Source organism: Coturnix japonica, chromosome 6 (assembly GCF_054131305.1).
Source record: "Coturnix japonica strain WE chromosome 6, WE-NBRP24, whole genome shotgun sequence".
Classification (NCBI taxonomy): domain Eukaryota; kingdom Metazoa; phylum Chordata; class Aves; order Galliformes; family Phasianidae; genus Coturnix; species Coturnix japonica.
The window spans coordinates 36861483-36885678 of record NC_140668.1 but is presented as its reverse complement, the minus strand read 5'-3'; the positions used below and the strand labels follow the sequence as shown (position 1 = coordinate 36885678).

Below are 24196 nucleotides of genomic sequence, written 5' to 3'. Positions count from 1 at the left end.
ATTACTGTCTCAGTAAACTCGACTCTTTATTTACTTCTCACTGCTGTGCATTCCCACCTCATGCTCCACAATAAAAAATGCTAATTTTGCTCAGTGTGTGGAATTTCAGTTATTTTTAGCATGAAAAACCCAACAAGGTACAGGTTTAAACAAACCTTCAGCAGTTCTTCCCTGTAACAAAGCTTCTTTCCATTCTTGCCACACGTGACATAACAGTTGAACAGCAGAAATATCCAAGCCATGTAAGTTAGGTCTAAGAATAAATGCCCTTCAACAGAATCAACTGTTGACTTTTGTATGCTTTCCACATAAGTGAGATGAGGATGCTAGTGCTTTCTAAAATGAATCATAGTGCCCCGCTGATATCTCATAACATCAAGATCTACAGTATATACTGAATAGACAATTTACATTAAAAAAAAGGAAGATATGGTAAATTAGAGAGTGTATACCCAATAAATATCTTGTTCCCCTAAGACAGAATGGGAAAACACACATTAACAAAACACGCAATTTCCTGTCCAATTTTTATTTTATCCCATAGAAAAATCTTGGAAAAAATGGAAGAGATTCCCAGGAGCTTGACATCCTACCTAAATCCCAGCTGCGCAAACAACTGTTTAAATCTTTGTTTTAAGAAGTGTGATTCTATGAAAAATTTATGTGCTCAAATATTTATGTACACAGTTACGGTGACCACCCTGATTCTCACCTCACATGAAGAACAAATGCTAAAAGTCTCCCATGAATTCATGAGTCTGCCCACACAGATCTCACTGAACTATCTGGACCTTTGCTTCTGTTGGCTTTGTCTGTACTGCTGCTTTCAGCTTCAATGAGACATCTGCTAATGCTTAATCTTGCCTTTTTATAATCTCAGTGGGAAAAAAATAAATAAATAGATTAAATAAGGTACCTGTTTTTCTCCAATTCAAGGCATCATCTTTACATGTCTTCTGTCTCTAAATCCACTTGTTACACAGCAACAGGAAACAGCATTTTTTCTTAAATCAATCCATCACTCATTTTTTAGATGAAAATAACTCCTTATGTTGACAGATTAATTTATGTCACCCTTTTCCCACACAATGAAAGCAGTGCTTAGTTCAGACAATCATGTCAGAAACAGTGATCAGTACTAACACAGTATTGTCAGAATGAAGAACAAGTTTCCTTAAGATTCACAGTGACCTCTGTATTATAGTACCATTCTGTAGACTGAATACTTCATCAGAGATTACAGAGACCAAGAGCAGCTCTTTAATCTCTCAAGAGAGATTCAAATCAAGCACTACAAAACCACTGAGCTTTGCCAGCTGCACGGTCACCAGCACAACACCAACCTCACACACTACCACCAATGGTGAAACTTTGCTGCTGTGAAACTTGGGCCTGTAGTGAACGTTCTAGAAAGGAACACAGCAGTAGGACAATGCTTTGCCCAGAGCAAACCCTCAACTCCTCCAGTCTTCAAGTAGAAGGGAAAAAATCTTGCTTGCTGATAAGCCCATGTAGGGACAGCTAAACTTCTAGTAGTGCTGCTTTGGAAGAGCCTAATGGCACTTTCTCAATCAGCATTACCTTCTCTCTCTGTAGCCAAAACATGAAATTAATTCAAGACAATCACCTCTAGATTTACCCAGTGCCTACAACATGTGTTTTACTGGTTATACATAATCATATTCTAAATACATATTTTTTCTTTATGGTGACATTTCCTGTACTCTCTACATGCATACAATGTAAGCGAGAGAACTTTCTCATTTCCAGAATTTTCAATTGTATGTCAGCTGATCTAAATAAAACTCATTTATATACGGACGTTTCTCACTTACTAATAATCATATCCATCAGCTACACAAAAACTACTCTTCTTTTTCCCCTTTGTACTGATAAAACAGCAGGGTTCTTCCTTGACAAGTCTGTAGCCTGCCATGAATCCAAGCTTTTTTGATATAACACATGCACTTTGGGAGTGCTGATAGGTCTTTCCAGTGTATCATTTATGTCTTAATTGAGTCAAACAGGGTTTATAGAAACTTATGCCTCCAGAAGACCAAAACTCTCCCTCTCATTGGTTGCTGAGTGCCTTCTCTTATTCAGGAAATTAGTGGGAGATGACAGAGGTCTGACCTTTCCCAGTAATAATTGGTTTCAACTCGAGACAGAGCAGATCACTTATATGTTATAGAATTCTACCAGTGCAGATAACTAAGATAAAAATGCAGTTTAGACCAGTCTCAAAATTAGAAGCAAATCCTTTCCTTCTCAAAAAGGAGGGAGACGTGCATACTATCTCCATGCTGCATATTGCAGAGATTCGGTATCAAAGTACATTAAGTTACTGTGAAAAAGATGTGGCTGCAGTAAACTGGATTTACATAGAAGACAAATTCATTTTTCTGTACCAGATGATTTACAGCTGTTTATGTCTGGGCATTTGCACTGCTTTGCTACTTTGTCTGCAAAAATACTTGAACATCTTTGTCACAAAACCACATCAGTTTTCTTTGTGCCTGTGCTGAGTCTCCATATTTTGTTCTCAATCAAGCTCAGAAACAGAGCCCAGGTCTGCAAGCATGTAAGCATCTTCTCAGTCACAAAATAGAATTTAACACATGCAGTTCACATTAAAAGATTTGGTTGCTGTTCAGTGGTCTCAATTCTTTATCCCGCTCTCAGTCTACTTATCCAACACAGAGAAACAGTAACACATAGAGAACAGACCTCTTCTCCTTTTCAGTACTGTTAGGGTAACTGTTTTGATTATCTCAGTCCATCACTCACAAGGCAACCTCTCACATAACAGTGATGGCATTTAAAAAAAGAGGTAAAGTTGAAAGCTAATTTCACACCTCTGATTGTTAAGTATTTTCTAAAGCAAAAAAAGCTTTTCAATTTAGAACAAAAATAAGTAAAACTAACTCTTCATTAACAGTTCAAATTGCCCAGGTACATTTGTCAACTTATAAATCAATCAAATTAGCCAGCTGTGACAAGGTGGTGAGGGCCACTTCGTTAACACAGCTGCCCTATGTTCCTCTTTCCTGCTTGAGTTTCTCTTGCTATTAAACAAAAAGTTAACTAACATGGAAGCATAACTGCCATGCACCTGGGCTGCATATGCACTTTGGTAGGCCCTGAATCTTTAATTTTCTGACTCTTGTATGGAAATGTTTTTTAACCCTTCCTAAAAACAAAATAATTAAAACAAACAGTGGAAAGTGGCAATTAACTCAGACAATCAATTGTTTTCTGAGTGGGATTCAGTTGTCCTCTAATTTAATCATTTTTCTCTTGTAATGAATATCATTGGGAGAAGTCCTACATGCTTTTCAATATTCCTCCAGGATAAACAGGGCAGGAAAAAGCATTTGTGAACATTCAGTGATACAAAGAACAACACATTCTTATAATAGATTAAATAGCTTTAGCTAATGTAAAATGTTGTGAGGCACATGGATGGTAAAAGCTGCAAAATTCGATGAAATACCACGAACACAAAGCTCTATTTTGTGTCCTATTAGCATACGCTTTAATTCTCATCCCTTGAGTACATATACACTGAGAATAAGAAATAAATCAGTGCTAATGCACTGCAGCCTACTGTGTAGCTGGAATGATTCAGATGAATCTCATTTTGTTATCCCTGTCCTAGCACTAATTGTATATTTGATGTTAAGATGGCTTGCAAAGAATATATAATTTTTTTCCTGCAGATCTGTTCTTTCCTTGTTTGCCCTTTGCTTTGAACTTAATCTGTAAGGACATCAATACTGTGGAGGAGAGAGAAGTTGGAAGGGAGGAACTGAACAAAAAAAGGTTCAAAACAAATTTTAAACTGATATCTAAGAATCTTTACAGTAATTCATCTGCCAGCGTATCAAGGAAATCAAGGAAAACTCCTGCTGCCTTCCTGACACCATGATACGTCTTCATTGGAAAAAACAATATGGGCTGGACTCAAAGACAGACTAAATGAAGTTGAGGGTTCCCCTTCTAAAGAACTTCCCAACTATGTTTTGCACAACAGGATGCCAGTGAGCATGCTGAGCAGAGTGTGATATAACAGGTTAGGAGGCACTGCAGCCTATTAGGATAGACATTTGCATTGCTTTGGATAATCTACTACATTGCACTATTTGTATATAATTTGCATTGCTTCAAAAAGGCTCCTCTAGGGAAATGTTTCTGTCTTAATTTAAGAGTGTGCTTTGCCAGATCAGATAGGAGGGCCATTTGTGGTTTGATGCATTAGGCTGAAAACACTACTATGATTATCCAGTAAAAAAAATATACTATACGAGGTTTATACTGAATACATTAAGGAAGAAAGCCAGTATGGATAAAATAAGAAACAGCTGGAAAATGAAGACAAGAAACAGAATTATAAAGAGAAACTGCAATGTTTCTCTTTTAAGAAGGACGGCACCAACTGCCATAAATCCTATGCCAGTGGTTAACATACATTTCACTGTAAGCCCAGATGAGTAGTAGACATTAAAGTGTCGAAAATCAACATGTGGTAAATTTTTGCAGCACTTTTTGAGCACAACTGGTCGCCTGACAGGAATTTTCTTCCAGAAAAGGAGAGAAAGCAGCACTGGAAGTGGAAGTATTGATTACTACACAGCAGAAGACGCAACAAGGAGGCCAGGACGGCACTCAGAACTGTTAATGACTCCATGCCCAGTATGGCTGGAGCATCATACACTGCACTCTGCACAAGGACACAGAGGTCAGACCCACCACGCTGGGACAGAAAGCTCCTAGCTCAACCCTCACAAATCTCAGCCATTTTGATTCCAGCTGCTCATCTATATCCAAGTGTCAAGAGACAATTTTGCTGAGGGCACATTTCCAGAGCTAGGTAGAAAATGTGAATTTACAGATCCTCTATGCATTTCAAGACATCATGAAGTTACTTTATAGATATCTAAGCCTTGTTCTAAGATTCAATGTTTTTATGATCATTTGTTCAATGGGGAGAAATGTAGCATTTATTGACAAGGACAGGAATCCTTTGTGTACTCTTTGTTCAAGTTATATATTTGGCAGTGATGGATCTGTTAACATTCTCATATCAACAGAACCCTCTTGTAGATGAATTAGAAGATATCTATTGCAGCAAAATGGAGATGAATAACATATGCTATTGACAACTTGACAATTAAAAACCAGAAGAATAACCACGCAGTGCCTTAGAGGCAATTTACCCCCAATACCTCCTTTTGTCTGAACATGATTTTGTATTCACAAATCAAATGCATACACCATTTTCAGACAGTACTTCTACTAACAATGAATGACAGAAATGACATGCAGAAAGTAGAGCAGAGTTTCAATTGCGTGTGAAAATACATACATTTACAATTTCAAAAGGATAACCGGTTCTTCTAGAAATTTTATGGGGCAGTGCCTCGTAATTTAGCCTTCAGCAGCTTCAGTCCTTTCAAAAGCTAATACGCACACAGTCAGAAGTATATATTACCAACACAGAAGCAGAGATTCAATTGCGATGAGCACTCACCTCATAATTGGCTATTGCTTCTCTATCCAGGGATCGGGTCACAGAGACATCCCCACTGATCTCATTGATTCTAAAAATTCCTTTCGGGTCTTGATCTACTCCTTTACCAGAGAGTCGGAACTTTGCTCCCTCTGTCCCTTCACTCCTGATGACCTGCGTGGCAGAAAACAAGAAGTTAGAGGCCATGTTATAAATGCTTTTAAACCCACATAAGCCATTTCAATTTTTAGCCCTGTCAATAATCTGAAAACACAAAATATGTCTCCAATCATTCTGAAAACACCCTGCAGTTCTTTTGTTAAGCCAGGGAAAAGCTAATCACGCCCTTAGCCTTATCTTTTCTGTCTTTTATTTCACAACTCGAAGTTTCTGTTATTCCACGCTACTGTATTCACTCCATGACTAACATGTGACATTTTATTTCTTTTTCTATTTCCAGTTATATCAGTAAAACAGCTGCAAAGAACAAGGAAAAAGAAAACACAATTGGAAAACAAAAAAGAAAGATGAGACATTCCCCCAAGTGACACAAGGAATACACATTTTACTGCAGCCTTTATATTATTTTCCAATTAATCATCCCTTTTTATTAGCAATTCTCAGCATCACAGCAGCTGACTCTGGGGATGCTGTTCTTTCAATGATTCCTTTCTACGTTCCTCCTTACCCAGGATTTTAAACCAAGGAAAAACCTCACAAAGATTTCTGGACGTCCTGCCCAGAACTCTGCTTAGTGACACAGATGGAGTTCCTCCACTGTCCAGACTTCTGGATACTTATATATAAACATGTACACAGAAACTCCTGGTTACTATCACTACCTTGTTTCCCAATGAGAAAAAATCCCTAAAAATCCAATTTCAAGGCTGTCTTACATTACTGACAGTAGCATATGTAAACTTGCAGAGCTACACGATGTATCTTATAAACTACATGCTTTGCAAATTTGTATTTCCACACCAGAATCTAGGAGGATTATAAACTAATCTTGCCCTTTAAGGCTGACAATCTTGCCAAGCCATTCTTTTCCACTGCTGTTTCATGTTCTTTTGTTTCTAGCAATTTGATATCCTTAATGTTTCTGCAGAAATCTTAAGTCAAATATTTATATGCTATTCTGAATCACGTCTCAGGAACAGAAAGGAGCAAGCAGCATTAGGAAGCTGGACCTATTCCCATTTTGAGATAATAAATATGCAGAGTGTTTAATAACGTCCCTGAGGAAATACATGTTTGTTGCCCTGTTGCTGTGGGTTCAGCATTGCTGGTTGGCATATTATTGGACAGCGAGATTTTGACTAAACTCTATAATCATTATTCCTTCACTTTAATTGAGAAAAAATAGCCAGAAGTTATGAAATAAGAAATCAGCACTTTCAGAGATAAAGTTTTAATTCTTAAATCCTTCGGGATAGGAAGAAATTTCAAAGTAAAAACCTGTTTCACCTTCTTTTCTCCTTCCTCCTCCCAGACAGAAACGCTAATGATGAAGATTTCTTCCTGTGTATTTTTGAGTGTGCCATGACAAAACACAGAGGCAGGTGACAGAAGGGCAAACTAATGTTGTGCTTCAGGTTTTGTGATGAGACTTAAACTTAATGGCTGCTACCAAAAGGCTACCGGCTGTTCAGTTCCTGCTTTGACCAGTCTCTGCTGTTCATTTGTTTGTTACATCAAGCTTAAAATAATGTTTTCCTTTTTCTCTAACAAATCAGTGCCATGGCCATTGCCCACCTTTGCTTGTTCCCTGTCCTGATTTTTGAGCCTTATTGCAAGAAGACAAGTACTTCTTCCCATGCAATATAAGAGTGATTTGAAAGGCACCAGCACAGCCACAGGCCAGCACACAAACATAATTCAGAGCTGTCTGCACAACAGTCCTATCCACCACAGCTGTCAAACATTTCCTAACTGTTTATAACACACTGAAGACACAGCATAGGCAAGAGAGCTCAGTTACAGCAAACCACAGAAAGGAGGCAGAACAAATCATGGGCTTTATTTATATACTGTAGGGGAATTTATTAAACAAATTTCTGATAATCACATACAGATCCTTCTACATAGTAGAAAGTGATAATAACAACAGTAAGAAGATACCCTGCAAACATGACTTCAGGAAAAAATATTGTTTTGACTCCAAATCTGCAAAAATTTACCCTTGAATTTGATGGCACAGCATCCCTGTTTGGTACCTGAACTGTCTTTAATCCTTGGAGATGCAATGAACCCCAAATACAACTGTAACCAGTCCTCAGTACAAGAACAGTTGAGTTACCAGAAGGCAGAAAAGACAGAGGTGTTTTCTTCTTCTAAAGGACTGCATGTGTCTGCTGAGCCTTCTCAAAGCCTTGGCACATTCACAGAGCAGGTACATGCAAATACTTCTACCTACTTAGCCATTTAAGCTATTATTGCACAGCAACTCATGCTTGATGTAGTAATAAGAAATTCAGGTTAGAGATGCTCCATATACCACCGCATCGTTTGTTCAGGAGCAATGATGGCAATACAGAAAGTAATCTTGAGGAAGTATCATTTTTTACAAATGCATAATTAGCCACAAGAGGGAGCTACATACTCCCAGGAATGTAAAGAACCTTAACATCTCCTAATTAAGAAGCTTCTACAATGGCTGCATAGTTCAAAGAAAGTGCATTTCCCAGTTCACAACAGTGCAGTACAATGAAGAGTTTAATAAAAATCTGGTTTATTTGCCATATGGTTTGTTGCTTCCACAAGAGCAAAGAAGAAAGAACAGGAGGGCTGTCTGACATCTCTGGCAAGACTGCTATTCTGAATATTGTCTAAACCACCACACTGTTCATATGAGAATTTCCTAGGTTACAATGTGTAATACACAGCAATGCTGCCGAAGAAAGAAACAAACAAACAAACAAGGCCAGATTATTTCAGCAGGAATGTTTGCTTTGGGACATTGCTTTTCAATTTCTCCAGTTGCTACTCCTACAGTCCAGACAGAAACACTTATTTCCCAGCTTTGGGAACTCTGGAACAGATTGTAATACTGGAAATGTCTGCACCACATGACAGCAACTATCTGTTGGGTACAAAGCTGCTTCATTTGAGGCTGGTGAGATGCCCCACTGCTAGAAACACTGGGAATCAGCCCAGATGGGGCTTTGAGCAGCCCACTCTTGTGGCAAAGATCTCTGCCCACAACAAGTGTTAGGGACAAGCTGGTCTTCAAAGCTCCCTTCCAACCAAACTGAACATGGGCAGATGCAACAGGTACAACAGATGCCAGTTGAGCATCCCACAGCAATGTAGATTTATGAAGGTCCCCCCAGGACTCATAGGACAGTACAGATGCAAACATGATTCACTCCCCCAATTCAACAGGAATTACCAACACCTTCCCATGCCCAGGAGAACAAACATCCTTGGAGATGGAAGGAACTGATGTCAGAACCACGTATATAACACCCAAGACAAAACAGCATTCAGTTACTGTTATTATTAATGCTATTTCCAAAAAGGCAAATAGTGGCTTCTGCTCATCTAAGAGACACTTCCAAGAAAACAGGTTACTCTGCTGACAGGATCTGCTTTTTGCTGAACCAGAGATGTAACATATTTACTAAGTGCTGTTTTTCTGCTGACATTATGTACCCCCTCCAGCTAAACTCATTCCAACATTGTGATCTCTCTTTTGTTACAGGTTTACCACAAAAGCAAACCTGCATTCTCAAGAGAAAAGAAATAGAACTAGAAAAAAAGCAGACATTACTCCCAGAGATAGACTTCACCATTCTGCAGCCATAATAAATCTATGCTTAACAGCACCATCCATGTTCAGCAGTCTCACTGTTTGCTTCAGTCACTTCTGTGATTTCTTTGTGCTTGGCACTATCCAAATCAAGATAAATGCAAAATACTGCCATCCTTATTCAAACGCCCAAACCAGCACCCAGTTCTTCATTACCATAAGACAAACATACAGTACTTGTGGTTATAAAGCAATTCATTTAAATTTGCTGGGTTCAATCATTTTAATAAGTCTGTCAGTTCTCAGTACAGCAGTCTTCATTAATTAAGGATCAAATCAATTAGTTAATCATGGGAACTTAGTTCTGCTCTTTGACAAAAGCAGATGCATCTCTCCAGTCTCACCTACATGTCTGACCTGGGCTTAAATCAGAATTTGTTCAATATATGGGTGATATATGGGAACTTCTGGGTGATTTATTGAAAGAATAAAGGTAACAGAAGTACTAAAATTCTTCTCCATGACTTTGTTCTTTGTTCCTGGTAACCAGGGATAAAACAAATGAACTATATACAACATTATGTGTTTTATGCAACATTTTCTTCCTATTCAGCAAGAAAGCCTTGCTGCCAGGTCCATTAAAACGTACTTTCACTATCACCAACCTTAAAAAATAACTATTAACTTAAGTAAATCTGTACAAATACTCCTTCAATATGTTCTCCAAAACACAGGCAAAATTGATATAGTCAGATTAATATCTACAAAACTCAAATATGCAAAAAAAAAACAACCAAAAAACAAACAAAAAAAAAAACGTCATCAGCAATTAAAGATGCTCATATAAGGTATATGCTTAGAAGACAAAAGACTTAATTTAACTCAGCAAAGAAAGCCATAAGTCAGGATTTTAAGGTAAAACTACCTATGTCAGATCTCCAAGACTCAGTTTAAGCTGTAAGAGACACATAAGCAAAACCTGTTTGGATTTTTGTGCACGAATGTCTACTGGGCAAACCCATTATAACAAGATCAGCTGGTACTTATTTGCATTCTTTTGTATCAGTTCTCTTACAGCTCTTAGAAATCGCATAAAAACATTCCTCGCACAAGACCACATGCATCATCACTGTACCAAGATGTTTGCAAACTGAAGCTTTTATTTTAACCAGCAATAGAGAATTGTTGAGGTATTGATTGCAGCGTGAACAAATACCTCACACAGGGAAGGTTATACACCAAGTGACCCAGAAATAATGCAGGAATAAGAGAACCAGGAGTTGAAACTAAAACAAATTATGTAAACGAAAAATCATGCACTATTATTATCAAGTTAAGGAGATGGGTTTTTAAGAACTTTATGGTGGAAAACAATTATAGGAAGTGTCAAATTAAGGAATAATGTTGTTAAAATTACATAGAAGTGGCATAGTTGGAAGAACTTGGAATCCTTCTATCACTTCATTACAGCAGTGCAATGCAAGGTTTTAGTCACTATAATAAAAACAATTCTGAATTTGAAGTTTGCCAAGTTTAATAAATTCTGTAGACAGATATGTCAACATAATGTTTTAATGTATGAAAATGACATGGTATATCAGCAAGTGGTGAAATGCTTTCACCAGCAGTCCTCATTTTTAGAGCTCGTTTTGGAATAATCAACACAGACAGGGCATTTCATATTCATCCAAAATATACCATCTCAACAGAATGGCTTTTGATTGTAATTATGCACGGACTTCTCAAAGTTCAGCTCAGTTTTGTGTAAGATGCACAGGTGCCCAAATGGAACATAATTACTGCATGCGTGTGGAAGCCCTGAGCACCCGTGGGCCCCTCCTGTTTGAGATTTGTTGTTGTACAGATGTGACATTTCCCTCAGGAACCCATTGCAGCACTGAGGCTTGCAAACCTCATCTACCAAACCTGAGGATCTGACCAATACAAATAGCTACCTGTGAGCACTTGCTTGTAGATAGAAGTAATTCCACGAGCACATACAGATGCGTGTTGTTTGTGGGAGGTAATTCTTCAGCTTCCCTTTGCTCTTAATGTATAAAGAGCAAGAAATTCATTACACTTTTCATGTTCCCTTTTCCTCAGAAGGAGTAGATTTCAGATAGGTATCTGCAGACTGAGGAATCGATACACAACAGTCTCCTTCTACTGACAGCATGAAACTTACAAATGTGGGTTTTCATAATCTCAGAGCAGAATCATCTGGAAGTACTGCATGTCACAGAAGGCCTGGATTTTCAGCTGGCTGATTTGGCCAATCAGTAGCAATTTAATCATCATATTTTTATTGCTACTTAGGTTACTAACTTGCAAATTCTCTTATTTGAAGGAATTTGAGGAGCACCAGCTTTTGAGTGAGATCCTGCTGAAGTAGATACAAGGTTATAGTTGTTAGGAAAGATCTGACTGTGACTGATGAAAATCTATGAAGAAAATCTCAAAAGGTGGTCTTTAAAAAGGAAGGAAGGATTTTTTTTTCTAATTCTTTTATATTATTTTTTTGTTTGTCTTTTGATTTTTAGTTTGGCTCCATTATAGGAAGTCAATGTAATACTTCTAGATGCTTTAGGAACCTGCTTAGCACCCAGTTCCCATCTGTAACAAACAACTCACAGATCTAATTATAGATTTTTCTCAGCCACTAGTTCCCTAGGAAACAAATCCATGGATCACGTCTTGTGCATGGAAGGTCAGAGTAGGAAGTTAAATATTTTTCCACATGTAGAAACTTATCTAGGGGTCACAGGTCCACATCTGAGCAGACGTTTGTTTCCTGTCAAAGGCAGATGACAGCTATATTTGACAGATATCTTGAATATTTAAAACTCCAAACACTTTAATCTGATGAAGTGCTTAATACTTCCATTATTTGGAATGCTCTGTGGCTCTTTATGCTGTAAACAAAGGATTTTAATTATCATTTTCCAAACCCATTTCTGTTTTTATCAGCGGGTCCACCTCACTTTCATCTTAAATGTTTAGCAGTCAGAGGTCAATGCAAGACAGCTGCTAAGTAGTTGCAATTGATTAGAAAAGAAAAGCAAAAAAATTAATTCCATGTCATGAATGCCAAGTATAATTTATATTTTCCGATATTGGCTCTCAAATATAACAGATGTCATTGCAAATGGATATATTTTTTTCCTGCAGTAGTCTTGGGGGAAAAAAAGGTATAAATATGGCATCTCATATTTTGATGCAATTCTAACACATTGCTGAAAAACAATACAGACAAAATATGATTCATTGGAAACGCAGGTATGTATGAATACACAACTGGAACAGGAAGGAAGTAGAATGAATATGAGGATGGAAGACGGAAGGTTTGTCAGATTAGTCTTCCTCATCTATAACAGAAAATACCGTTCTATTCAATCCTGGGACATTTACAATGACAGCTTAAAGGTTATGTAACCACTCAAAAATCCTACACCCATGAGCATAATATTCTGTTAAACATTTTTGGTTTCCTAATTTGTTCTTTTTAATTCATGTTCTTTTTCCACGTGATACAAAAAAAAAATAAATAAAATAATAATAATAATATTTTTCTATTTCACAGATCCAACTGTGCTATGTCACTTTTGCTTCTCTTGCTGTAATAGGTTGAATTCTCAATAGCTAGAGGTGGAAAAAAAGAAATTCATGTGACTGGTGAAATTGCTACCATTAGGGAGCATTTCAAATCTTCTAATGACTGCTAGACTTAGACTGGTCTTTCACTGCTGAGTGAAGGTTACCCATTTTATTGCACAGAGCATTGCAGACATGACTGTCAGGCCAGGGAGCACTTATATCAATCTAGGATCTCTAAACAACACATCACATTCATTCAAAAACTAGCTAGCAGCTTCAGAAAGCATAAGTTTTCACAGCAGTGTAGCAGGTGCCTCATTCACCATGACCCAGGGAGTCCCAGGCAATGTTTGCTTTGCTGTGTTGAAGTCTTATGCCTCCTTATCTCTCCCTTGTGTTTCTAAAGGACACCTCAGCTTTCTCAGTTGCTAACTTCCAAATGGGGCTAATGAGCATTTTAACTACAGCAATCTTTAATTTGCCTAATTCTAAAGGTAAAAACATTAACTGAGAGTGTGTTTGTTAGCAATTACATAGGTGAGTTTGCATTCACACTTTCTGATTTAGCCAGATTTGATGTTCTGAAATATATTCTCTTACTTTACTGGTGACAGTGTCACCAAGGTGTGGAAAGGCACATCTCATGATTTCTCATGAAATCTTCTTAATAATTCCCTCTCTTTTTCTCCTCTTCCTTCCTTACTCCTATATCCCAAAGAACCAAAGGTAAAGGTTCAAAAGCCACATTTGAGATAATTATAAACTTTGCAGTTAAAGAGCTACCGCTACCTTAGATTCTCCTTCCAACTATAAAGAGGTCACCCTTAAACTTTACAGACTGCTTGACTCACATTAGAATTAGAAATATAATGCATTAATCTATGGGGTCTGATGTGAAAACATCTTGATGGAGTTGTAATTAGTGATAGAGTTACATTAGACTCTTAAGAAGCTTTCAGATGACTGCTCAATAATTGCAATATGGTCTTAAACGTATGTCATTCTTCATGAAATCGTGCTGGGAAATTATGGAATCAATCAAGACAAAATTAGAAAAAAGAAAAAAAGAAAAAAAAAAAAAAAAAAAAAAAAAAAGGAACACACAATTTTGAAACTATACAGAACTTAAACTTGGATTTCCACTTCTAAAAGCTGGAAGATCTCTAGAGCTATGGATCAATTAAGCTTCAATATTACACTTGATGCACTCTTGTCCACTATCTCTCAGTTATTGTCTTCTAAGTACACTCATATTTTCAGTTAACAGCAATACCTGAGCAATTTTCTGAAATGAAACCTTTATTTGACAACTCAACAATAATAAAAAACATCTGCTATGTGAAAAGGTTCCCAAAAGGAAGCAAGCAAAGCAAATCTACCCTGGTAGTCAGATACCCAAAGAAACCAACCGTATCAAAGTATCCTACCCTGTCATCACCTGTCTGCACAAATGTTTCTTCCAAATATTTGAAGACTTAAACAGTAATTTTAATAATATTTTCTGTGTACAAGAAATTACACCTCTAAAATAATAATGAAAAATAAGCATTATTTATAGCCTTGCACTGTTGTACAGCTAAGACCAATATCCCATTCAAATTCTTCAACAGTGAACTTTGATTTCACTGGCTGGGTTTTTAGCTATCATAGGAAATGAAACATTATTACACACAACTCAGCTCATCACATTTCTTCTTTAAGTAATTTTGTGACTGGTTCGAAAATGCAATGTTTTAACAAACAGACAGAAGCAAAGATGTTTTTGTTGCACCTACAAACATACAAGAAAGCAATAAATAATTCCAAAAGCTGTAAGAATATAAAAACTCAAAATAATACCCAGGAATGTTCTTTAATGTTGTTTTCCCACCTCTCTACTTCACCTACTTTGTATTATTGTTGTACATGATCAAGTTTGGTTTCAGTAACTTCAAGTCAACATTGTATGACAGCATAGCCTTCTTCACAATGCAAGCTTGGTAGAGTTAATAGTTAACCTCTGCTAATTTCTATCTATCCAGGCCGTTATTGCTCAGGCAATTGTTGGGATTATTGTCTGGGAGATGTAACACAGAAGTGGCAGTAGCCAATGACAATGCTAGAGACCAAAAGAAAGCTTTAACTACCTTGGTAAGTCTGACTGCTTGTCATATGAACAAAACCAATCTATCATGACTAAAGGACAGTACCAATGACCTTTTAAAAACCTTAAAATATTTTAAAACAGGTTAAATTGAGCGACTATATTAGTACAAAAACTATTTGTAGCAACATTTCAAAGGGCTGTACATAAATAAAACCCACAAATGAAACAAGTACCAGATTGACTTCTTAATTTGTGCAAAGCCAGCAATCAGTTCATGAAGTGGAATGGTAACAGTGGTGGGCACGAATGTCAAAGGGTGAATCTCTGATCTCAACATTTTCACTGCAGATTTTGCCATTTGTTCCATGGAGGTTTTATTTCTGCCTAAGTTTTGATTAGAAATTGATGTACCTTGAGGTACAGCATGATTAACATACAACTTCAGGTGGTCATTTGTATGTAGAGCATCATCTGTTATTTCCTAAGTGCCTGATGGAAGTACATAAGGAGTTTGGAATTTGTAAAAAGCCACAAACAGACCGAAGATACAGCAAATTACTAGTAGGTATCATAGAATCAAAATGGCTTATTTTATTTGTGTCCAATAAGAACTTCATATCCATATATGTGCAGTAAAAAGGTCTTCACCTGTTACTAATTTTTCTATGAGATCACTTAAAACAAAAAATAATTAAAAAAAAAAATCACAGCCACTGAAATATTATTGATGTTCATTTGCATCCAGATGCCTCAGCATACCTGATAGAGCACTTATAAAATTATTCCATTCCATTTTGCATCAACACCAATTATTCCAACTTCATTTCCATAGAATATAATCACACACATTTAGCATGATAATTCATTCATCAGATCTGACAGTTTCCTTCCTAGAAATACTAGAAGCTGAGCTACAAAATTCAATTATGCAAAACATCTATATTCTGTGACTCAGCAAGCCAAGAGTTGCCTTTGTCCCAGCTGAGGATCTTGTTTTCCTCCTATTGCAACAGATATTTATATTTAAAAAAAAAAAAAAAAGTATGCATAAACTCATGCATTTGTGTACAAAAATCTATGCTTTATATATATATATAAAATTATTTGCAGACATCAATGTGATTTCAGCAGTTTCACTTCAGCCCTCATTAGCTAGCAAGAGAAATTGCATTCACCTACAGGCTTGCAGGTACATTAAATACTTACTCTCCACTTGCAGGTGCTGATATAAACCATTGCTTCAACTCATTGCAATAAAGCAAACTATGTACCAAAGCTTTCAATACTACTGGATCAAATGCCTTAACAGGAAATTAAAGCATAAAGTAGTAATAATACGCATCTCAGGCAGCTTTTGGTATGTGGAAAAAGGCCCTAATTTATAACAAGAGAAGCACATACTATTAATTATCCTTTTAACACAGAGAGATCTTATCTTAATTATCCCAATTGCAACTGACTTCTCCCTGAAGGCAAACAAACATTAACCTGCATTAATCTGGAGTCTCATTTAGAAAGAAAACTCCATATATTTTTAAAAATCTCCTACAGAAATCATCTCATCTAGAAACCTCTCAGCACTTTCAAGGATATTGGAAAGAACTGCACAACTGCTTACTTCTGGCTCTAACAGACTGTAAGATTATAAAGAAGATTTATTGATAGCTCTTTGAGAATAAATACAAATCCGCACTAGCAAACACTGTGTTGACTTTGTGATTAATTAATTACATTGTATTTAAAGTGTTAGGTAATCTCTTTGATTAAGAAACCATATACTAGTATTCATCCCAATCGACATCCTGCTGACCTCCACAAGCAAAAAGTGCCTTTAAGTCAGCTAATAAGGATTCTCCAAAACATTTCCCTGTTTGTGAAGGGATGTGATAAATCAAGGCCTTCCTGGTTCCTTTAGTTTCTACTAAACCTACTGTATGATAATATGAAGCTATATCCTCATGACCAACGTTGCCTGCTCATGAGAAAAATCCCCAACAACAAGAGGAAATAAATTTACCAACTTGGAATTTAGTAAAAGCTCAGATAATACAATATTTTCTCTTCTCTAAGAAGATACATGAACAAATTTGAATGTTAGAACATGTAATTATCAAAAATCAGTTTAAATTGTTGTTTATCTATCGATAAACACTGCCAGAATTTAAGATGATCTTTACATGGAGTTCTACACTGAAACAAACAATATATTTTTACTATATCCTGTTTGGAAAATGAAGAACTAAGCAACCCAATACCTAACAAATGTTACTGTTATCATGTACAACAGTAAAAAACCTATGCCCATATTTCGTTTCAGATACATGAATGTAAATTCAGAATACACCAAGTTTTCATAGACTTTTCTTCAACTCAGTGCTAACAAATAACACAACCCCCATGTTATCAGTATATACAAGATTAGATTATTTATACAATTAGAACCGCTGTTTCTTATGCAATTAATTGTGGTCTCCCTCTATTTAACTGCAGTTATAAAATGACAAAACATCCAATGATAACAAATACAATGCATGTTGTTTCTAGGAGTGCACCTGAATTTATTTTTACTGTACTGTTGATATATTCCATTCTTCACTTTCAGGCAAAAAGAAACATATTTTGAATATTTGTGAACCTAACGAAAATAGAATCAAAACACTTGGAGATCCTCTGAATAATTTCTGACACACATAATGATGAAGGCACAAGAGCACGTCTAGATTCACAGGGAATTCAGAAGTAGAATATGTGCGAATTTCTGTTCTAATTTAAGAGAAACACAAGTCTAGTAAACAAGCTGTACAGATAAGTAATGAGGCAAAACAAACCTTCCGATTAATGAAGCAGGATCATTTCCCCAGGATCAGACTTCCTTGTTTAATTTTTACCGAAAATTAAGGCTGCAGGCACACAATCACAATTCTCAAATAAAACTAAAGATTTATTTAGTGGTACCTGTTTCTATTTTTTAAGGATTAGTCACCAACACACCATGGAGTTGGAACAAATAATTTCACAAGGACTACTAATTTCATCAACAATGAGAATCACCTTAGTATGTATGTTGCTATAGCTGCGGTTATTGTGTCAAAGATACAGAACAAATTAAAAGAGTCCCAAATTTATCAGCTATTAAGGAAAACACAGAATGTTCTGAAAGTGATATTTAGAAAGAGCGATCAAATCTTTTCAATTATAAATGATTCATTTCAACATCAGCCAAAGAAATCAATAGGCAAGGAAATATCTCCCATCAATTAGCAGTACTTCTCTAGATGTACCACTGGCATTTCTTAGCAATCTTCAGTTGGCAGCACAGTGTATCAGCCTTTAAACTACATTTACAGAATGGCAGAACAATTTAAAAGTGACAGAAATTTAAGCCTGTACACCTCCAGTGTACCCAATTAAGACAATGGTGTATTCCCATTACAGCCACAGGTCTGAAGAGTGATCAGTCATTCAACTGCACTGATCTTATCACAGTTCTGATATCCTACTCCAAAACAAAGGAACCATAAGCATTTTAAAGCTATGGCATAACTGTCTACTATACACTAACCAAAAATAAATGGTTATTCATGGTACTTAGCTGATGTCAGACATTGTATGCTGCATACTTCTACATGATAGCATGACATCAGAGCCATGAATAATGTTAGGAACCAAATTAAATTACAGAAGCCTTCAACAAGATTGCACATTTTTCCTTCTGGAATGACTCTACGAATCACACAACATTTGGCAGCACCCACAAGTTCCCTACAGGATTTTTGGGGCCCACTTAGGGAATTTCACTCAGTGCAATGTGGAGCGGCTCTTTTCAACCAACATATACCATACCACAGTATTTTTCTACTTATTTCAATATTCAGAAAATACAGTCTTTCCTCTTATTGTAGAGATGAAGTTGACAAAACACTCATAAATGTCAGAAGAAATAACTTTTTAACTCTATTCTGTAGCTGCAGATTTACCTGTCTTCGTGGTGAAGAAATGGAAGCACCTAAATTTCACTGAAAATGTGGGTCTCATTAACCTAAATCTTACTGCTTTCAGAAATAGCTTTTTATTTCAAGCATGCGTATGTGCTTTTGAAATGTGGGATGACTCTATAAACAATAAAGTGACATTTGAATACAAATAAATAGTCAGAGTCAGGCAAGAAGATGTGTTAATGCCTGCAGAAACAGAAAGGAAGAGTATTCATTTTGCTTTCACCTATCAGATGGGCTGCAACTCCACAGTGTGCTTTCTCTCAGCCAGTTTGAAATGACTGGCTAGTAGAAAATAACACTGGCGGAGCTGTGGGTATTGCGGGGTGATTTAAGGTCACAGTGCTTGGGGTGTTATCACAGGTAAGAAGATTTGCGTTTATTGCAGGAAATGAATATTTGCAGGAAGCCAGACTTCATTGCTTCAATCGATCATAAAAATACTTGTAATGTATTGTAGATCAGGTCTGGACATGAATTTTTTAAATTAATATAGCCCCTGAATTCAACTTCTATCCACTCTAAGCTACATTCACATTTCCTGTTTTTTAGCAATTCTAATAAGGAAAAAAAAATATTAAGACACACGTTATTGGATTACAGGGTCACCACTACTTTCAATTTCTGGATGTCATTGTTGTACAGATTTTTATTATCAAAATCCATTCTCATGTCCCGCAAGCTCAATTGAAAATGTAAGCTTAATGGTTTCTTCAATGTGTTGCGAAAATGAAAAGCAGAACTTCAGAAGCAGCGTGAAAATACTTATGATGACATAGGAAAGATAGACAGACTCAGATCTTGATTAAAACCATATTTTCCAAAGCTACTTTAACAATTTTCCTTCCAAATATAATTAAATTTCCCAGGGCAGCTGGCCTGATAAAAAGTCTTTTCTACATAGTTGGGAGAATTTGTTAGTTTCAACGTGCTTATGGTTAGACATCATTGCACAGCGATACAGCAAATGTTTGGTATGTACTTAACACATTGATATTCCATGGGAGCACTGAGTGACAAGGACAAACTCATGAAGACATCAGTGTGTACATAGTAGCATTTTATGGATTAAAATTGGATAAAGAGCATCGACAAACCAATAGCATTGACCAAGAAGGGAGCCCAAGAAAGTCTTGATGTGTGTATATGTACTCATCTGTTTGTACACATTTATGAGTATACGTGCACATAAATCTAGTAAGGGAACATAATTCCCGCATTTAAATTAAAAATATATAAATTCCAGCAATTCATGATTTCTCAAGAAACATGGAGAATGTTATAGAAAACCAAGAAACAAAGCTCTTGCTTTGCTAAGCAGGTTAATCTGGAAGTACAGATGCCTGGATTTTCATTTGCCTTTGTTTAAGCAATGTTTCAATGACAGGAAGTAATTTTTCTCTTTTTTGACACATTTTAAAGAAAGCAGAGTGGTCAGACTGGAATGTTCACTTCCAAAGACATGCAAAAGGAAATTGAAGATTTTAATTCAACAGTGGGTTGGTGATTACAATGAAATAATTCCTACTTCCTAAGTATTTGACCCTGAAAGAAAAATAGGTCAATAGAGCAGAGTAACATTTACTTCAAAATGACATATTATTAACCATGATAAAAGACATCAGCTGGTTTTAAATAAGGTAAGGGAAAGAGAATGTGTGCTCATTATGCACTTAAAGGTATAAAGACATAAAAGTCATTTCAACCCTAAATGCTACAAATGACTTAGTTCACTTCTCAATTTCACAAATAGGGCTGCAAACTAAGTGGTAAAGATGATTAACCAGAAAGGTTAAATAAGAAATTTGTCCTTATAAGGCAAATGGAAAGAAGAGTAGCAAAAGTCTTGTGAAGGAGAAGGAAAATGTTTATTGAACTGAAATATAGCTGATATACATGTTAGCACTGCGCTCTTTCACCTACGCTACTGATCTGTTACTATACAGTAGTATAAATGTGAGAGAAAAAAACACAAAAGAAAAATTATCCATGCATAATAAAACCAAGAGAAAAACACAAAAGGGTTATAATTAGTCAGTCATCAGAGAGATCCAGAAGTTAGAAGGAAGAAAATGTCTGTTGTTCTGTGTGACAGCTGTTTACTCCACCTTGCCAATGAGCCATACATAATACATATCATTTTTCCTTTTGGAAATACTCTGCCAACAATCTTATCTTGGTGTCACTTTAACAAGCCACAGGTAGTAATATCAGATTTATCACCAGTCCAGTCAACAAAATGTCTTTAATAAAGTCTTTCCTTAATGTAAGTATTGAGGTTGACAGTATGACAGTATTTAGCTTGTAAATTGGCAGGGATAAGTTATTTTTCTTTCTAAAATGTCATTCATTTGGATATTGCTTTATATCACACTACCGATATGCTATTGACAGACTTCTCATAATAGGAAACAAAAGGAATGAGAAGGGAAAATAACTGGATAGAGAAAGGACAGTATTCAGCTAACAAACAGATCAAACTTGAATCAGTCAGAATGCACAGTTATCAAATACCTTAATTGCTTTAAAGGATGCTCTATGGTAATGTTCTCTCCACTGACTTCTGTATTCTGCAGATCTCATCTCCTTTCTAATAATATATTAACACAGCACATTGCTCTGTGACACTGGATAGTCTGTTGCATTTGTTATACTACTTAAAAGGAGGCTTTATGGTAAGCAGATTTGTAGGAAACAATTCTACAAATTAAAGGTAACAAGCAACAGAAATCCTGGATCCAAATACCCTGTTTTATCCATCTGAGATTACACAATTAGGCCCTATGTCTTGTTAAGGTTAAATGTGACCTGGTTGAAAATGCAGAGATCAAGATATTGATCAAAAGAAGATGTTCAATAAGAAAACAGCTTTATCAAGCTGGACAGAATCAGTGCTTATTCCAAATAACTGAATTAAATCAAGACAGTGAAAATTCAAGGTGGTGAATTAGTTCCAGTCAAGGCTTAGACTCAGCTTGGGAGACACCAAAGATGAAAACTGATCAAAATGAAATGAATCAATGTGGAGTCACAAAAATCATGGAGAAACAAGTCAGGAAATGGCAACTTAATAACTTACTCCACAGCCCTGCAATGGGACTTCATGTTTTTGTCAATGGCATTCTCTGTTCAAGGTAGGATCAGTAAGATCAGGTAAAGAAAAGCATTCAAAATGCGAGTCGTAAAACAGAAGTCTCGGAGTTTGAGTCAAGAAAGCTAGAAAGGAGATGGGAGTTTAGGAGAGTTTCTAATCTATTTGCAAATTTGACGATAAAAGAATCACTATGGAGCAGTATGTAATGGGGCATCATTGGATGACATAGCTGTTCCATTTAAAAATAATTCCAACACATTTTCCCTTAAACATGGATCTAAAATTCTATTAATGCATGAATGAAAAATTAGTGATCAGGGTTTTATCTCAGTTATTTTACATATGTAATTTATTGGCAAAGGCTGACTTTTTCCCCTCTACATTCATCTGCAGCACAGTTTAAGATATTAAATTCTGAGATCAAAGTTAACACAAACAATGTGACTGTTAAACGGTGGTATGCTTTGCTGAAAAACTTCAGAGCATAAAATCTCTTCTCTTTGGTGCTTCACTTTGGGTCATCAGCATGATTTATTACATAGAAGGAAATTGGGAACTGGATGCTTTAATATTGGGCATTAAGTTTAATTCCATCATTTCTGTAGAACATCTACAACTCCAACAAAACTTGTAACCATGGTAACTAGATTAGAAAGTATTCCTCAAATGGTTAAAAAAAATCTTTTATCCATATTAATGACTCAAAAGAATGGGAAAAAGAAAAAAGTAAATTCTAATTTTCCTACTTCCAAAGGCATCTGCTGTGCACGTTTGACTCCTGTAAGATGCCTTAAGTAAACAAGAGCATTTTAAAAAGATTTCCATTAAAATTCCTTAACTTAACGAGAACAAATGTATTCTGATGGAATTGCTGATGTGACTATCAATATTCTTACAAAGGTGAAGTTTAAAGAGAGACCTTTCAGAAAACCAGATAAATTTGAAATGCTGCTTTCATCCAATAGTTTGTTGGGATCTCAAATGCATACCCTCTAATGAAAATTAACAAGCTGTAGTTTAATAGTTCATGTACTTGTATTGAAAGGCTTTTAATTTTATGGAGTGCTGTTCATTTCATTACATTCACTGCTGAGGTAGGCTGGTATTTTTCCATGGATATCAAAAGGGTAGCATCCCTTCAATAAAGCCACAAATTTCATCACATTATACTCCAGCATATCCAGAAGTCCACATAGGTCCAAATCAGAGTATTACAAATTGTCAAGAACTCTAGGACTGGAGAGTCTGTTTATTCATGGTCAGAAGAAGATATATTATGCAATTGTGATTATCACAATTATCACAAGAAGTAAAATTATCACACTTTGAATTTCTTGCCCTGGAAGACTGGTGGAAATTAATTCATCTTTGTTGAAGACCAAAAACCTTTGCCTTATCTTCTAACAAAATGTGTATCCATTTGCTACTACGCCAGTATTTTCCTTTGGCTTAAATGACTACGCTCACCACAGAGTCTTAAATAAAACACCACATTAGACCAAAGAAACTCAACTCTGACAAATATACTTCTGCTCAACATACTAGTGAACACAACTAGTACTAGTTATGTACTATTAATGTAACAGGTTTTTTCGTGTAATCCCTATCTTTTAGCTGAAATAGAAAGAGACTTATTTATTAAGACTGTCCTTACTGCTCACATGGAACAAAGTTCATTAGTTTTGGACATTTCCCCACTTTCCACACAATTTTCTTTCACCGTCTGCTGTAGATTCTTATCTCTGGATGTGTCTTTTCCCATGTAGGCTGATAGACAAATTTCTTCCGCAGACATTAGAAGAGTTCTCTCCTTATGTGCCATCAAACCTTGATGTAAGAAACCGAACAATTTGTACCCGAGCAATTCCAATCTCTGAAAAATGTCCCCACCCTGCAATGCTTCCTAGGAATCAATCATTCCACTATTTTTTCTGATGGCACCACTTTTACAGCTGTCACAGCCTAAGTGTCCTTCCCTCTGGAGAAGTCACAGTTCTTGCTGAAAGACACCTCCCCTTCTCTAAGCATCATCTTTGGTGTATCCTGATCATTTAGATGTGTTGTGGTGATTATAGGAACACAACAATTAATTTCAAAAACCCAGTGTTTTTTTCCCATGCAGCTCAAACACAGCTCTCATTTCTTAGTAAGGAGTTTGTTCCCTCTA

General features: G+C 36.2%; 1 protein-coding gene across 2 annotated transcripts in view; it reads right to left on the bottom strand.

Moving 5' to 3' along the window:
• The window catches only part of CDH13 (cadherin 13), a 389565-nt gene that overhangs the window by 190643 nt on the left and 174726 nt on the right, over window positions 1-24196 (bottom strand). For both annotated transcript variants that reach the window (XM_015874147.3, XM_015874146.3), the window contains exon 5: window positions 5531-5683. In XM_015874147.3, the coding sequence (XP_015729633.1) occupies window positions 5531-5683 (153 nt within the window). The remainder of the gene's footprint in view (window positions 1-5530; window positions 5684-24196) is intronic.